The 19,210-nt window shown below is 36.7% G+C and overlaps 1 protein-coding gene across 2 annotated transcripts in view; it reads left to right on the plus strand.

The window, feature by feature from the left end:
• Positions 1 to 19,210, plus strand: part of kif4 (kinesin family member 4) — a 154,998-nt gene that overhangs the window by 60,667 nt on the left and 75,121 nt on the right. For both annotated transcript variants that reach the window (XM_079846990.1, XM_079846989.1), the window contains exons 8-13: positions 2,303 to 2,422; positions 7,257 to 7,432; positions 7,552 to 7,613; positions 13,664 to 13,796; positions 14,166 to 14,224; positions 14,304 to 14,409. In XM_079846990.1, coding sequence (XP_079703116.1) covers positions 2,303 to 2,422; positions 7,257 to 7,432; positions 7,552 to 7,613; positions 13,664 to 13,796; positions 14,166 to 14,224; positions 14,304 to 14,409 — 656 coding nt within the window. The remainder of the gene's footprint in view (positions 1 to 2,302; positions 2,423 to 7,256; positions 7,433 to 7,551; positions 7,614 to 13,663; positions 13,797 to 14,165; positions 14,225 to 14,303; positions 14,410 to 19,210) is intronic.

A 19,210-nucleotide genomic window follows, 5' to 3' on the forward strand; every position in this document is an offset into this window, starting at 1 on the left:
GCAAACTCACGCACATACTCAATGAGACGTGAGTACACACACAAACTCTCCGCGCACATACTCATATGAGACGTGAGTACACAACAAACTCTCCGTGCACATACTCATATGAGACGAGAGTACACACACACACAATACCCTAAAGATGTGGAAAAGTCGATCAAAAGTGTGGCTACATTTCTCTAGGCTCGATGCCAACAGTATGTGCGTGAGCGACTTTAGGTGTGTCGTTGTATTTGAGCATTCAGCAGTATACATGTATGTGTGACTACTTAGTATATGTGTATGCAAGTGTGTCATACTGTATATGTGTGCGTGAATGAAGTTTGATTTAAGCCCTAGACGGCACCCCATATTAGGGGGTTGGGATGCTTGCACGCTTCAAGTGCATCTATGGGGGTTGGGACGCTTAGTCGCGTCTCTGGGCGTAACCGTGTAAACTATTGTTTTTAGTGCTTATTGGCTCACTGACATTGACGAGTTAACCCCTTAGGTATCGAAATCTGGTACCGAACAAGTCATTTTTCGATACTCGATAGTATCGAGGCAATTCGGTCGGTACCTAAAAAGTATCGAACTCGGTACCCGGCCCTAGTAAACAAAGGCAGTACTCAATGCAGATCGATGTTCACGTTGCACATTAACAAAGAAAGTTTGTGTTCAACAAGGAACAAGGAAGGATGGAAAAATGTCTACAAACACATCCTGATGTCACATGTCTTTACTGGATCTTTAGGGGATTTGTGTGAACGCATGCACAGATTCCAAGAAAATCACTGGCAGAGTGAATGAACCAAAATCAAATGATCCACATTGTCACGGGACACATTGTCATTGTGTTTTCTGGAATCTCTGTGTGAAAGGGGCTTTAGGGAAAACCAATCAAGGTTTTCCTAGTTATCTATATATAAATTACAGGAATTCAGTTCACTGTGTAGCCTGCTCCCTCAAGCATGTAGTTCAATTTTCCACATTTATTGTATGTCATTATGTCAGTATCAGTATTTGCTTTTTACCATGCACAAATAAAAATGTCTCTAAACTTTTGCTGTGTAATTGTAATGAGCACTCAAACACACCAAACCAACAATTACTAAAAACACACACAAAAACTGATTTTCAATGGGCACTTTGCACTGCTCCCTGAATCGACGCGCTTATTCATTTGTGTATGTTAACTGAATCTGTAAGTCAGCTATGCTGTTTACTTCTGAATATTATATTTCATTCTGGTGCACTTAACGTTATCGCTACTGTGTAATATTAACCTATACTTTTCACCAACTAAACATATCCTATTCAATGCGTTCACAGTCTCTTTCACGGGCATCATTTGTAGTAGCCTATTCAAAAACTGTTTGCTCAAGCGTAGTGTTTTCTCGGAGTTCACTGTGTGCTTTCTACCATGCACAAATAAAAATGTCACTGAATTTTTGCTGTGTAATTGTAACAATGTGCACTCAAACACACAAAACCAACAATTACTAAAGTAAAAACACACACAAAAACTGATTTTGCACGGGCATTTTGCACTAGTTATAGAAAAAACAAAGGAAAAAACCTACAAGATTTTGCTTAAGTTAACAGCTTTAACTAAAATTATATACAAGCTTCACAGAAATTACTGTGTTTTCCAATCTAATGATGGAAATAACGTGTTTAAAGCTTAGTTTTTCATCAGGAACTAATTTGCAGACCCTCATTAAGCTACGCAGTTGCACTTGTTTAAATGGCAATAGAGGCAAAACGGATCCAAGAGATATTTTAAAAAGGAGATTTAAAATGGAAAGAAAAGGAAGGAAAAAAAAAATGCAGTGTGGTAGCACTTTAGTGAAGTAGTTAACCAGGATCAATCAATCAAGTGCTGGGTATGTGTAACAGCTATAAAGTGCTGGATGTACAGTATAGCCAGTATAACAGTATTATTAATATAAGTATCTTGCCACCCATTCTTATCTTCCAAGCACTAGTAGTCCCTATGGTTATATCAGAGCTTGGGTTGAAGCCGTTTTCTCAATTCTTCTTCACTGTGGACAGCAAGCCAAAGAAGTTCAACCTCAATAGCTTAAAGATTACCTAAATGGGCAAATGAACTCACATCTAACTACTTTCTTGCATACATTATTGGTGGTGTTTTTATTTTTATTTGCTTGATGTAAAAGTGTATTCTCCAAAATTTCTACTTTTGTGTTCCATGAAAGTCATTCATGGGTTTTGAATATCATGACTGTGAGTAAATGACAGAATTTTAGCTTTTGGGGGAACTATTCCTTAAACACTCTTGATGACATTTGTCTCACAGGAATCAGCATTAACCGTGGTTTGCTGTCTCTGGGGAATGTGATCAGTGCACTCGGTGATGAAAGCAAGAAGGGGACCTTTGTGCCATACAGGGACTCCAAACTGACGCGCCTCTTACAGGGTAAGATTAATTTAGTCCATAAAGTCAGTTGTTCATCAAATCACTTTTTTACTGCAACATTTAAAGGACTCTAGACTCATTCTTCCCACTGGTCGCACTGGTGCGATTTAACTTTCTTAGTTGGTCTTTTTTGGCTACAACATGGGATTAATCAATGCATGCTGATGAATAGTAACGTGTCTTATTCTGCATATCCTAGTTTTTTACTGATGTAAAAAGACTGACAGTGACACGAGACATGTTGGCAATTTTTTTTTTAATCTTATAACTATCAAATGTGACTGATGGCGGAAGATTTGGTTTCAAATTGGAATGTAAAAGCGCCTATTTAAGCAAGTTTGTCATTTTACTGTTTCGTTGTTTTAACCCTCTGAGGTCTGAGCTGTTTTCTGGGCCCTGGAGGTGTTCTGACATGCTCTGACATTTCTGGTTATTTCTGTTACTTGTGACATTTTCATGGCTAAAGTCTAATTAAACTGTATTCAGCACAAACTCTGCTACAACAATATATCAACAGCATGTATGTAAAAGTTTGTAGTTTTGAGATAATGACATTTATGCGTGGTTTGTGAAAATACAAAAAAAAATTCTCACTGAAATAAGGCCATGAAACCCATACTGATTATTTCTTCATAAGACTTTTGAAAATTGTATCACGTAGCCTAGAATATTTGCTCCAAAACAATGTGAAAATCACCCTGACTGCTCATTCAGAGAAGACAATATATTGATTTAAAAAATTTACGACGTGTTTTGTGTTAGAAAGCCTTATGCGGCAGCTCATTAATATGTAAGCTTTTCTCACCTGAGAAAGACAAAGAACCTCCCCAACGGCCCTATTAGGAGCTATCCTAATATAGCTCCTAATAGCCCTGTCATTCTGAGCAACCTTGCACAATACTGTAAATGAGGAGATTTAAAAAAGAATGGCTTTTAAATTGTTTGGATTTATTTACAACACAACATAACCCAAAGATACACAACAAATGCCAAAAAAAAAACACTTCAAAGACAGACCTTTGTGCCATTCCTAAAAACATTGTACATACCTTTAATTTCCAAGGTGTTTGATTTTCACTTTACCATGTTCATGTTCCAGAGACTCATGTGAATGTTGAAGTCGGCAGGACTCAGTGGCATCTGGGCCCTGAAAAAAAAGTGAACATACTGATATCAAGAGAAAGGCCTGCACGATTTTGGAAATAAATATTAGATTTTTCTGGTTAAAATTGCTTTTTAAAGTTCACAAAATACACACACACACACACACACAAATGTTTCCAACAATATATAATATAATGAACACAAGGTTTGTTGTGCCTTGTAGGCATAAGCTATGCGCAGTGCTGGGTAAAATAATAATAACAATAGATAGCAGTATAAATCTTCCAAAATATTTCAGTAACAACCAAGCTAGAGAAAAATATATTGATTATCATGTTACTTCAAATGTTTCCATTCGTTATGATGATATGAAATGAGATAATAGTAAAAACATGAAGCCGTTTGGTGCGTTTTGCTTTTCAAATGTTCAAATGATACATTCAAACGCGATCGCGCTGCAAAATCTGATACATTCAAACGCGATCGCGCTCAAATATAAAACATTATGGTTACCATACATATCTACGTTTGACCAGATATCCACAAACACAGTAGGCTTAACAGTAAACACGGGTCTAAATATTATAATATTCCCCATATATCTAGCAACAGTTCAACTGCAATGTGACATTTATGCAACAATAACAAACTAATATGTAAAAATTTCTTACCTTAAATCTTTCTTGTCTTCAGATCGCGTTCTTCTTCTTCTGAGGTAGCCTAAATCCAATGTAAGCTCTGGCGCGTCTTTCAAACACAGTAAGGAGTAAGTTACGAATTCTCTGCTTCTTTGTTTTGAGGTGATGAGGGCGTTTACAGGTCTGCGTTTCTCTGCATGGATCATTTGCATGTCAATCGCTCGTGCGCTCGTAGGCGTGTTCAAATTAAATTTAATGAGGACGCGTTTGAGAAACTGTACATGCCGCTGCTTTCGTATGGATTACTTAAAAATAGAATATTTGTTTTTTATATTATTTACATACTTTAAAAATAGAGATTCCAAGCGTTGTATAGACATGCGTTTCAAGTCTGTGTGACAAACATTAGCTGAGTTACAGGTCATTTTCTGTCGCGTTTCAGAATGAGTTTCACATTGAGAGAGACGGCAGAACGCGCATCATGTTTATTTTCTTTGTTTTACGAAAAACACAACATTTTATTTTTATTATGAGTGTACACAAATAAAAGACATTTAACAGTTTTGAATGATGTACAATACAAGTATGTAAAATCAAAATCAACAGAGTATTTTGAACTGATATAAAAAAAAACGAGCAGATCACGCCGGCGTGATTGTCGACCTCAGGGGGTTAATAATAATGAACTCACCATTCAAGCAATTGCCACCCCGATTTAGTGCTAATTCGAATTCACTGGTGCGGAGTGAGCATTTTCAGTTCATTCCTATATAGAAGCTTCCATAGGAATTAATTGAAAACACTCACTTTGCTCCGCACTGTTATGAATGCCCATGCGGCTGTTTGCATTTTCAAATTACCGATTTAAAAGTGAGGTGCAAAAGAGGGAAAACTCCAACAGGACTAACTACAGGAAAATAGCTGATTTGCCATATTCGATGATGCGTGTCAGACTAGATAAGTCCCTAAGGCAAGTGTAAATAGGCAGACGCCAATTGAGTGCGTAACCATGCACTCGCAAAAATGTGACTCCAAAAATTCTCAAAAAATGGTCGTAGTCTAGAGCCTTGTCATATAACGAGTGAGTGAACTCGTTATATGACAACGGGAATTTAAGACATACTAAATCCTAAAGTAAAAGAGTAAAATTCTGACTAACTCCTCCTAGAGCTTTCTAGCTACAGCCTAGCAACTATCCTGCTAACAATGCTAGTCTCAATCATCTCCCTAGTTCAGTAGTCAGGGCACTGATCAGGGAGTCTGCCATTTTAATGGGTGTCTTAATCTCAGAATCCTTCCAGGGCACTGAAACGATCGCTCCCTAAAAAGTCCCACAATGCACGGTGAAAACCAGGAAGCATTGATGTTCACCTTGTTCCCTTAACCGCAGTGGTTCTCAACCTTTTTTACCCCAAGGCTTTTACTCTGAATCAATACTGCAAGCCCCTCCCCCAACCGTCTATTCACAAAAACATTTGTATTCTAGTGTTATTACTTTTCAACTTCATGTTGGTGTTTTTAAACTAAATAAATTCAAGATAGTTAAAGGGTTCGTTCACCCAAAAAAGAAAATTATGTCAGTAATTACTCCCTCATGTTGTTCCAACTCCGTAAGACTTTCGTTCATCTTCCGAACACAAATTAAGATATTTTTGATGAAATCTGAGAGCTGGCTCACTCCTTCATAGGCTGCTTGGTAATCGATATCTGCCATCCCAGAAAAGTTAGTGAAGACATTGTTATAATAGTCCAAGTGACTACAGTGGCTCAACCTTAAGTTTATCAAGCGACGAGAGTACTTTTTGTGCGCAAAAAAAACAAACAAAAATAACGACTTTATTCAACTATTCATTTTCTTCTGTGTGGGCCTCTGAGTGTGTGTTTCTGGGTTGTACATCAGAACGTAGGCTCACTATTGGCCAGTATCACGCGCATCACACATGACCAGCGTCAGCCAATAGTGAGCCTACGTTCTGACGTACAACCCAGAAGCGCTGCACTGTTTCACTTCGTGAACTCACTCAGAGGCTCCGAAGATGAACAAAAGTCTTACGGGGTTGGAACAACATGAGGGTGAGTAATTACTGACAGAATTTTCATTTTTGGGTGAACTAACCCTTTAAAACTTCAGTGTTCTTTTTTTCAAACATACTTTGCAAAAATGACAGTGCAGACAATTTTTACAACTTAAAAGTACTTGCTCTGGTCAGTTACACAGTAACTTAAACAAATAAGCGCAAGTCAACCTGCCATACCAAACAAGACCACAGGGAGTTGCCAAAGGACTGCATACAGCTACTATATGGATCCATTCAGAATTATTAAACACCAAAATACAAATAAAAAATAAAAACATCCTGAATGTGTGGAAACTCAGCGATCTGAAGGCAGGTCGATGTCATCAATGGACATTTCCACTGTCAGAACAAGCAATCGTGTCCATGTTTGGATTATCTGATGCCTATGTGTACATAAACACCACGGATCCTCACAAACTTCTCCAAAACATGCTTCTTTGGCAAGCATCCATTATAAAACACTCACAGTACAATCATTTAAACTACATGAATATGTTCAACAGTGTTCATGCAGAATCGTCATCCTTTGAAACTTTTTTTAGCGACACTTGGTTTTTTTTTATCCAACTGAGAGATTTAGTTTGCGTATCCTATGTTCATTGAGCGGTTGGGTGTTTTTAGCCACCATTCCGTCTGTATTTCACACAGCGCAATGAGAAACTGTATATGTATATACATGTATATGTAACAAGTAAAAAAATGATCATAATGCACTTTAAATATCGTTACAAGTAATGTCAGAAAAACATTGACTCTGCTGTTGTTTATAAGTACCATCGTCATGTCGCCAGAAATAGTCATCAGTGTCCCAATGTGTACTGAGCCAGCGTCCTTTACTGTCCTTACCAGTGCTCAAGTTCATGAACACGATATACTGATTCATGAGCTAAGGAGCTGATTGAGATGCACCCAATGCCTAACATTATAACATCTAGCAACATGTCAACAGTTTTTTTTTTGTTTTGTTTTTTTGGGCTAGTTGGTCATGAAATGCTTCTCAAACCTTTTCCCCAGACTCCCTCGGAGGAAACAGCCACACCTTGATGATTGCGTGTGTCAGTCCAGCAGACTCCAACATTGAGGAGACCATCAACACGTTGCGTTATGCGGACCGTGCCCGTAAAATCAAGAATAAGCCTGTTCTCAATGTTGACCCACGCGCACTAGAAATGAAGCGACTCAAACAGCAGGTACTTTGTCTAGTGTGTTTTCAAAGGACAGCTGTTACTTAAGTTATTTAAAATTAAATTGAATGCTGAGTGAATTATGTAGGTAATTCTAATTTCTGTCTTTCTTTTTTTAAACACAGGTGCAAGATCTTCAGGTGATGCTGCTACATGCCCGTGGTGGTGTTGCATCTGTGCTGACTGGGTATGGCCTAAGATTTTTTTTGGGTAACACTTTACAGTAAAGTTCCATTTTAAAATTAGTTAACTTCATAAAAAACATTAAGTATTCATTATTCTTAATTTGATTTTAATATTGTATTAGTAAATGTGGAAAAAATGTATTAGTTGTATTTTTATTAACTAATGGTAACCAAGATTAATAAATACTGTAACAAATCAATTGCTCATTGTTAATGTTAGTGAATGTATTAAATAATGTTACCTAATGGAACCTTATTGTGAAGCATTACTGACTTTTCATTTTTATTTGGCAGTCTTGTAAGAGGGTTTATTTAAGGGTTTTCTATTACGTTGTTTTTATTTTTATTTTTTTATTTAATTTTCTGCCTTAAAGGTTGTATCAGTGATTTCAGGCCCAAACATAAATGATCACATTCATCTAATCTTTCCTAATGATCCGCTAGCTACCCCCCCATAAGCATGCCGTCAAAAAATGCATATCTGTAGGCAGCCTAGGCTCTGAGATCTGCACACAAAAACAGTAGGGCTGTACTCAACCAAAGAAAATCTTGGTCGACTGAAGTCCTGAAATTTTCGACTAAAAATCGACTAAAATCGACTAAAAATGACGTTAGAAAAAAAAAACGTTAAATTAATTAGATGCGCACTGTGCGCAGGACTTGGTAGCCTTGTTGTCCGCCTAAATGAATTATAAATAAACATAAACAACTAGTAGGCTATTTGCAGTATATTAAATCGTTTTTGACCTAATTATTTTGCACTGAAATGAGTCTGACACTCGAGTCTGTTAGCTCTGACAGCGCTGCGTCACGTGCACCTGCGCAATATCATAGCTTATGATTTCCGAAAATAGTACTATGTTGTCAACTAGTGATATCATCACAAGAACTGTTGAGGAATATGCAACATAATTTAGACAATTATTTTTGTCATATGTTATAATAATAAGTTATAACTGTCAGACACTATCATTTCACCGTGCATGTCCTCGCACCAAGCGAGGCTGAACATGAGCTCAGCTTTGCAGCTGAGACACGAATAGACTATTAACTTAAAGCTTTTACTCTTAATAAACACAAAAGGCACGTCCACTTTAATAAAAAAAGAATATTTATTAAACAAACCAGATCAAGAGCAGAAACAAAATAAAGTGCATAACTGAAAAATAAAGCATCCTATAGGCTCAAAACTAACACAACCAACAGCACAGCGCAATTGCGCATTAGGCTCCAAATAAAAAATAAAAAAGTTAGGTTATCACACTAAAACATTGAAATATGCAAATTCTGTTATGTTCATATAGCCTACTCAAAACAGACAGGGCAAGCTAACGCAGACAAGTCAGCTACCCACTTTTAGATGATATGTCATGTTTGTCGTCGAGCTGTGGAAAACTGTTGCTTGCAAACTTTGCATTCGACCTTTTTCCTGTTATCAATTTTAACAAAATGCTGCCACACTGTCGATTTCTTTGTTGTTGACATGTTAGAAGAGGACTGACTATTAAACGCTCTCACAACTAAATAAATAATATTCAGCATCAAACCTTCTAGTTATCGCTCGACACTCTCTCTTGGGTTGGGCTAATCCAAAAAAGGTGAAAACAAGGGGGGTGTTCTGAAGACAGACTGTTACAGTGAAACAAGGGTACTCTGAAAACACCCCCATTAGCAGTTAGTGCTTTCCACCTGATGAGCGCGCCTCAGCGCAGCAAAACTGATGAAATAAACGCGGCAAAAAATCGACCAATCAGAATTTTGGTCGAACCAGATCGACCAATTAATCGACTAATCGACTGGGACAGTACAGCCCTAAAAAACAGTTGGTTTTACCACCACTCAAAACCAAAATAAATAGTGTTCCAACCAATCACCGACAGGGGTGGGTGTTGTGAGATTTTCGCATGTAGCCGTCATAGGCAGCCGTGCACGAGCGCAAAACCACACAACACCCACCCCTGTCGGTGATTGGTGTCTCTCTCTCTCTCTCTCTCTCTCTCTCTCTCTCTCTCTCTCTCTCTCTCTCTCTCTCTCTCTCTCTCTCTCTCTCTCTCTCTCTCTCTCTCTCTCTCTCTCTCTCTCTCTCTCTCTCTCTCTCTCTCTGCTATGATACAAGACTTTGGGTCACATTTAGTATCATTGAATTGGTCTACTACTGCAGCTATGCATAGGCCTGTCACGATAACCACTTTTTGTTGTGTGATATATTGTCTAGGGCTCCAGACTAACATTTGAGAGCAGTAGCACTGGTGCCAATAAGTTCTACAAATGGTGGCACCAGCACCTGATTTGGTAGCGCTAGGACGGAGGGTGGGATTTTTAATCATATAGGCAATTTAATCATAATGGCATGTTATATGTCATGTTTGGGGCTGCACGTCACCTTTTTCTGTGGCATTTCCTGTGGAGATTTTTTGTTCTGCAACTAACAGACTGATTAATATTTAGTTGACCATGCCTCTTCTCGTGGACTAACATTTAGTCTACTATTAGGGGGCAATAGGTCTACTAGGATCCATACATTCGGTCTTAAACTGACAGCAGCCTAATATTCCTGCTGTTGTATTATTTTTTTAATAGACTATGGGTTATTTGAGGCAGTCATACTCAAACATATTAATAATCCAGCAGTGTTATTTTTTTACAGTAGGCTTCTCGTCATGGCTTCGAAAATGGGTGGAGATGTCAGGAATCACTTGATAAAGTAGATGAAAATACAGTTAAAGGGTTAGTTCACCCAAAAAAGAAAATTCTGTCATTAGTTTTTGTCATTAATAACTCACCCTCACTTCGTTCCAAACCTGTAAGACCTTTGTTAATGTTAAAAACGCAGTGCTTCAATGTTCTATGTCAGAACGCCGGCTCAGTATTGGCCGGCTCCTGCGTCAGCATCACACTCATATCGTGACTCATAACAGTGAAGAGAAGAATGGGGGACGGGATGAGAAGGAGGGAGGGTCCAGCTAGCCTCCGTTTTGTTTGACAATACTTGACGTTTTTGTGTTTGTCCCTTTAAATGCAAATGAGCTGCTGCTCCCGGCACAGAGGGCGGAGCTACAACAGCTTGTGTCCTTTTTACCTCACAAAGACATCCACTGAAAATTACAAAAAAATTTAGCCTTTTATTTTCAAACCATTAGTCAATGATGGAGAGACTCAAGAAGTGACGTCACCCAACATTGCTTAGAGCACCTTTAACAATGCCTTTACTACCTTTCTGGGCCTTGAAAGGGGCAATTATGTTGCAAAGACATCGTTAAAATAGCCTGTGTGACTATTTGACAGGTCGACTGGTTAACTGTGTTAATGTTTTGAAGCACTGCACTGTTTACACAACATGAACGAACAGGCTTGGAACGACATGAGGGTGAGTAATTAATGACAGAATTTATTCTTGGGGGAACTAACCCATTAAATGTAAGATGTGGAGCGCCATTATGTTATATGCAGTTGCGATCAAAATGATTAAAACCACCCCCATAGACCGTATTATACAAATGTTACCTTTTTTAAAGATAGTTAAAAAAAAAATGGCATCCATAAGTTCAGTGGCAAATTAAGTTATAATTTCAATAAATAATGTAATGCTTTTAATTTTATAGGATTTTTTTTTAATACAGCTGTCAATTATTCAACCCCTATTCAACACTGCTGTTTCACTTATTTGTATGTCACGGTATAAGTCTTTGGAAACTCTATAACAAAACTGAATTAGCTGGTGATGTTACACTTACATACATTTAGCCCATGCATGTGCTAAAGTTGAGTAGCATATATGGCCAAGTCAAAAGAGCTCTCACAAAAGCTATAGAGAACAAGTTTTTATTACAGTAGAAAGTCTATGGCTACAAGATGATTTCCGTAACACCAACATTTGGATATACTTGTAGAGTTCTGGAAGAATGTTTTATGGAGTGATGTGACCAAACTGGAACTTTTTGGAGCCATGAATCAGCGGTATGTCTGGTGCAAAAAAGGCAAAGCTTATGAGCAGAAGAACACCATCTCTATGGTCAAACATGTAGGTGGTCCAGTCTTGTTATGGGGGTCCTTTGCTGTTGCAGGAAGTGGAAATCTTGACCCTATGAAGGACATCATGAATTTTTTGCACCAAAGGCATCAACATCTTTGCCAAAATGGCTTGATACTTAAGAGACTGAAGCTTGATGATCAATGGATTTTCCTGCAGGACAGTCATCCCAAAGTATACATCCAAATCTACGTAATATTCTATGACTGATCTTTGAACCAAGTTTAAGTTGCCTGTACAGTCTTCAGATTTAAAGCTCATTGAAAATATTTTGTGGAAAGCAGTGGTATCGTGAAAACCAAAGATTAACAGTGATCTGGAAGCTTTTTCTAGCGAGGAATTGGCTAAGATTGCAGTAGGGAGGTGACAGAATCTTTTAAGGGCTTACAGACAGCGATTGTTGGAGGTTATAAAGAAAAGATTCTGCACAAAATTTGAATTGGGTTGAATATTTTTCATTTTTCATCAACTTTACATTCTCAGAATCACTCGTAATTCTTAATAAACTTTCTATATTAGTTTACTGATGTCTTTGTTGAATTGTTTTCATTCCCTGCTGTAAACCATACAAAAAATCCTTTCACTCGGAACATTACTATAATATAAATGGTGAGAATTAACAAAAGAGCCCAAACTATTAAATTAAAGGGGTGGTATAATGCCCTTTTCACAAGATGTAAAACAAGTCTTTGATGTCCCCAGGGTGTGTATGAGAAGTTATGTGTTTGTCCCTTTAAATGCAAATGAGCTGCTGCTCCCAGCACAGAGGGCGGAGCTACAACAGCTTGTGTCCTTTTACCTCACACAGACATGCACTGAAAATTTCAAAAACTTTTAGCCTTTTATGTTCAAACCGGAGTCAATGATGGAGACACAAGAAGAAGTGACAACATGTAGAATGCAACAGGACATTTCTGAATGGTTAGTTGATGAATTTAGGAAGCTTATGTGTAGTTATCTTCTAGTCATTGATTAGCATATTCTGTCATGATAATCTGTCAATCGCATTCCCGGGGACGAGGTTTATGTAAATTTTTAGGGTTTGTGATGTCACTAACCCGGGAAGAATGTCTCTACCAGCCGTTTGTTGTAGTCCTGAAAAAGCTATTTCTTTAAAATAAAATATCTCCCTTTGCTATGAACTTTGAGCGTTGTAACTTTGCAGATGTTTATGCTCAAACAGCAACATTACACACTAACTAAATCATAATCAACCACCCCTTTAAATTTCTATTAATTTTTAGATATCATGATTAACAATCAGATAATATGAATGCAAATATTTAAATTGCACAAGGCAGTTGAAATATCACATTTCTAATTATATAAATGTTTCTTCTAGGTCTGGGTTTACCAATATTAATGAATCGATTTTTAACCAATATTGATTTTTAAATCCCAAGATCTTTTTAGCCTGTGCTGTTTTCTGTTGACTTGTGAATAAAACTTCACTAACCATTATTTGTAGTGCACCTCTCATCCAATTATTCCAATAATTGCAATAAGATTTGTCTTGTTACTTTTAAGGAACGTAACTCTCAGAATTCAAATTGAAATGTCGTTTTGACGCTCTTTAATGTGGCCTGATAGATTGCTGTAGCCACCTCAGTTCAAGCCACATCACACAAACCAATCATCTGTTCCACTTTACTACCAGTTGCAGCACAAAATGTATGAACATCAGAAGGTACATTACAGCGAAATTACTTACTGTAATATATATGTAATATCTAAATCACTGTTTTAACAGTAGAAATACATTAATAAATCTGCTTGTAAGCAGGAAACTATTTAATGTCCATAGGTCGTTAGTTACCTAGAAAAAAAGAATCATATATATTATAAATAATTTTTTTGCTTAATGAAGTCAACATGTTTTTATGACCAGATACAGCTTCATCGCTTACATTTAAGCATGAGTATTGAAGTAGAAGCAATTGTCATTAAATATAAAAACTGCTTTATGTGCTCAGTTTTTGAGTGTTAATTATATCTAAATCTAAAGATGAGTTTGATTTGTAGGTCTGAGCCAGCAGGGAATGTGTCAAAGATCCTGGAGCAGAATCGCTGTCTGCAAGATGAAAACAGCAAGCTAAGCCGAGAGCTGAGTGAGGCAGTGGGACAAACTGCTCTTATGTTTGAAAGGATCATCATGGTGAGGATCATAATTTAGCTGAGTAGTTCTGAGAATGTTAGTTTTGTTCATGCAGCACAGCAACAAATTGCGGTGTGATAAAATTACAGTGGATGTCACTGTTTTTGTGACAGGTTGCATCTTAACAGAACTTAATGTTTAATGCTGAAAACGACCAATGTCCTGCACAGTTTACTTGAAAAATAAAAAAAGGGGAAATGACTAAATAGATTAATGACATGCAAAACATTTATGGCCAGCACATTTTCTCAGTGTACCTACCACTAGCATGTTGATCCAGGAAGCTTTGGCAAATTTTGCCTAACTTTACTGTTAACCATTCATCTTCAAATTTTGTGCATTAATTTAATAATTTAATTGTTCTTTCAGACGGAGCAGACAAATGAGAAACTGCAAAGCAAGCTTGAGGAGTTGAGGCAGCACTCAGCGTAAGTATCGATGTCTTGCCGATCTGTGAACCAATGAGGTTAAAAAATTTCAGTAATTTGAACATGTCTCTAATTTCAGGTGTAAGGTGGACCTAAAGAAAGTGGTCGAGACCCTGGAAGACCAGGAACTGAAGGAGAATATGGAGGTGATCCAGAACCTTCAACAGCTCATCTTAGATCTGCAGGTATTGACTGGAATTTGACCATTGTGGTGAAAACCTTTAGTGGAGAATGTATTGTTTTCTTTCAAAGAGTGGAAATGGGAAATCTCTCTCGCTTTGTTTCTCTGCAGCGGCTTATCAGATCTACTTGGGTGGTCTTTAATATACCTTATATCATTTGCCACCCAAGTAAATTATGTGTGGGGAAACACCGATATATGCCATCCTAAAAGTGGCACGTGGCTCAGTGCTAAGCATCTCCCGTTTGGTCCAGTGGTACAGATTTTTACTTGGCTTGCAAAAGTTTTACTGGCCCCACCACAGCATGTGTGCATGATTACCAGATTGACCAGATGAAGTAAAACACTGGGCAGAAAATCTATCCTAAAAAAAAAAAAGCTCCATTTGGGGCATTTTTAAGATTTTGACATCTGGCAACCCTGAGCAGGAAAGATAGTGGAGGCTTGTTACTAATTCAAGATAATGCAAATGATGAATAGGCCTAAATAAAATTTAAAAAGCAGAAATCGTCATGATTGAAATACGATTAATAGTTTATCTTTTGAACCATGTTTGAACTAGGGCTAAACTACATTCTAGTTTTGTCTAAAGATTTTTTAAATATAAAGAAATAGACAGATCTGGTTGCTTTTCAACCCTCTACACATCACAGAAAATGATTTGGTGAAATTAACTATATATATATATATATATATATATATATATATATATATATATATATATATATATATATATATATATATATATATATATATATATATATATATATATATATATATATATATATAAATTAGTGGTGGGCCGTTATCGGCGTTAACGCGAGACTCTTATCGCGCGATAAAAAAAATATGGGCGTTAATCTATTCTCCAAGTTGGGTTGGGAGCTGGCTCAAGCTACACAAGCTATGATGACGCAATCTACCCGCGGCCGCGAGGAACACCCGGCTGCAACGCATCATATTCGTCGTCTTAAGTAAACACGGCTGAAAGTGAAAGCTGGTGTAAAAGATCGGTGCAACATCCATTATTATTTGGACTTGGTTCGGATTTAAGCCGTCCGACGTAGACTGTGTGGTGTAACAGTTCGGTAAGTTAACACACGACTAATCCGTTCTACCACCTCAAATTCAAAACGAAACATATCACTGAATACCAGCGCGCGCGTATTATTCCCAATATATCTTAGTGAGTGGTGTAGCACATAATCTCTTTTTATTAAAAGCGCCCGATTTTAAGAATCGTTGTTGTGTTTCTTTTTAACTGAAAAGACATCAGTTAGACAATATTCTAATTTTAAATTTGGGGTTTCATAAGCTCCAAGCCATAATAAACATTAGACCTAACCTTACTTAAGTCTCTGCAGCTAGTGTACTTAAATTTTATTTATCTGCAAAATGATGTTGTATACTTACAGTTTTGCACAATATATGTTCTCAAAACTACATACACCCTTTCAAAAAAAAAAACAAAAAAAAACATTTAGCAGTTGTTTAGCAGGGTCTGTGTAACCTGTTCTGAAATGGTTTTATTATAATAAATATCGTTATCGCAAGAGGCTGCAATGTATATCACATTATGGATTTTAGGCCATATCGCCCATCCCTAATTGATAGCCTATAGTAGTTGATAATAACATAGGCCTACCTAATGTTGCCTACGGATGGTAACAGTACAGTAGTAACCTTTTACAGTCTATGAGTAGAACAGCTTTCTCAAGCAGTTTGTGATGCATTTTGGAAACAGGAGATGAGCCCCTGGTCTAATGCGCCACCTGGCTTGAGAAACCCGTTCTCAAAGACTTACTTTTATAGTCATTATTTGGGTAGCACACATATTCTGAATGCCTTCGGCAGAATTCAAATGAGCCATTTTAATCTAGATTAATCTAGATTAATTTCAAAATTAATCTAGATTAATCTAGATTAAAAAAATTAATCTATGCCCACCTCTAATATAAATATAAATATATATATATATATATATATATATATATATATATATATATATATATATATATATATATATATATATATATATATATATATATATATAAAGTGAGGAAAATAAGTATTTGAACACCCTGCTACAGATCTGGCCTTTAAAAACGCGCGTTTTCTCCCGCGGCATTCGGCAATTCGTCTCGTAGAGTCTCGCAGAATTCTGCAAGTGCTTCGGGGGGGCCTATTTAAAAAAATCCCTCAATGTGTTTCGCTTCACAGAATATCCACCAGGTGGCGCATAAAAAACAACTTTACATTAGATTTTTTATTTTACTTCACATTACGTCATGATTGTGAGAAAACATCCACAATAAAATATAAATTATAAATAGTAATAGACACAAATATTTACAGTAGGCTACTGTATTATACAAACATTTGAAAATATTTGTAAATGCAAAAGGTTCATTAAGACAAGAAGGGGTATTGGACAACGTTTACGAATTTTTATATGCTTTGTCATTGCTGTGGTTTCCAGGAGATGAGTGCATGCAGAATATTTAACATTGCTTTTATTAAAACAGCAAAGTGACGTTCTTGCCAGCGCATAACTTTTTTGTACAACTATTAAGATGATTGTGCATGCAATGCGCATTTATACTAAGCGCAACAGAGAATTTAGTGTGAGCATAATGCACGTGGCTCTGCCTGTAAAAACCCAGCAGTATTTTTTTATATATATACACAAAATCATCCTAACATAATGCAAGGCTTAAATAATGCGACTTACCCAGATTCTTAATTCGTACAGATATTTCTTGTGTGATTGTTCTTGGGCAGATATTTCTTGTGAGGTAATGTCGCAGCACAACGCGTAGCATACGTTGGGCGCATCTGATTTGCCATTAAATTATTAATAAATATTTTAATTAAACTGTCTTAATGCATTAAGCATAAAGATTTTTCCACATTAGTCTCAGAATGTCCGGGGTTGGCTTGAGGTCTTGCCGACAGTTTGTAAATATTCTAAATATTCATATTCACAAAATCCATATAAAGGGTGATCAACAGTTATGACTTCTAAAATAAAATAAAAATGACCAGATAAGAGGTATCTGATTGACAGTTTGACAGATGTTGTTTTAAAAAAATAATTACAACATTATGGGGAAGTGGTATTAAATATTCGGTAACACATAGCCTAATACAATTATTTTAATTATGCATTTTGTTCAGTTTTGCTTTTACAAAATGTTCCCTGTTTTTTATAATTAATTTAACCTGAGATGTGCGTTATATCGCTTTTGGATCATTCTTTGTGTTGTCGAATTTTGACACGGTTTCATTACTTGTTCATAATAATTTGATTCATAATTATTTATTTCTAAAAGTAAAAAAACAAAGTTTTTCTAAAAGCAATATTCTAAAGAGATACAAAGACAGTGTACGTGTACCCACCAGATTTCGTCATGAGTCATTTTGTACCCACTACTTTTAACTTCCGTTGACCGTTTTGGTTATGAGGAGCAATATGAGAGAAAAATTTTGTAATCATTGTCTGACACAAAAAAAAAAAAAAATATAATATTCATTTTATTTTAGTTTTCGTGTTCGCATTTATGAGGGAAAAAACAACGTGTCAGTTTACGGTTATGGACGTGAGCGCACTAAAGCGGCACTAAAAGACTGCTTTAAAACTTTCACAGAGACCTCAAACAGAACAGCTGCCTTTCTTTAAATCGAATTTCGTTTTGTATTAATTATGTCTTAATTTTAATCAGTGTTTCGTGAACCAATTGCCTGGATTTAAGAAGTAAATATAGCAAACAATCACGACATTGGAGGCCCCGGCGATATCTCATAAATGAACCGAAACTCAGCGTGTAATGAACATTCACATTTACAGTGTGTTTAGACACATTTAGACGCATTCATAATCATTACTTTTACCGGTTCTTTGTGGCAAGCTTTATGCGTGCGGTCGTGCGCTTGAGTGCGGCTATATTATAGTAAATGCTCATTACTTAAAACAAAGCATAAGCCTCTTCCTGGCATGCAATGGAATCTACAATGTCAGTTGGTTATATCAACATATGTCAAATTAAGTTACGCGATATCAACAAATTAAGCTATAAACATTAATTTGAAATAACTTAAAGCGTATGTATAGTAGATTTGCTTAAATAGCATTTAAACAAAGGAACTGCAAGGGATTAAAACCCCGCCCCCACGCTGGTGAAAACTGGAAAAACCGGTTTTCTTTTGATTCCCTGAGAGGAGATCGATTAGCATTGGGGGTTGAATCGGCAGACCTGGGGGGTGGGTGGTTGTACTTTCTTGACTCTGTGCAATTGTTAGCAGCTAAAACAAGCAGCTAAAACAAAGACTGTGCAATTAATTACATTTTGGAAATAACTTTCTTAATGTCGTTTTATTTAGCCTATACACTGCAAAACATTTTTTTTTTTTTTTTTTTTTTTTTTTTTTTTGAATTTGTAAGTATTAAATATGTTTTACAAACAATTGGTTTACAAACTCTTGGAGGTTTGTGGTTACCATCATTCAGAAGAGTGGTGCTTGTGTTTAGACTTATGTTTTACGTGATTAAATCAGGAAGATTTAATCACGTGGTGTGGTGTGGCGTGGTGGATAAGACACATGCCTTTGGTGTGAGAGACCCGGGTTCGAATCAGAGGCGTGCGACCTCTGACATATATAGCAATTGTAAGTCGCTTTGGATAAAAGCGTCAGCTAAATGAATAAATGTAAATGTAAATGTAAGATTATATTGGTTTCTGTCCACGAAAACGCATTTAAGACTATTTAATCAGGAAATGGAGGCACCGGCGCGGTATAACTTGCAT

This window comes from Squalius cephalus (assembly GCF_949319135.1).
Source record: "Squalius cephalus genome assembly, chromosome: 17".
NCBI classification, from domain to species: domain Eukaryota; kingdom Metazoa; phylum Chordata; class Actinopteri; order Cypriniformes; family Leuciscidae; genus Squalius; species Squalius cephalus.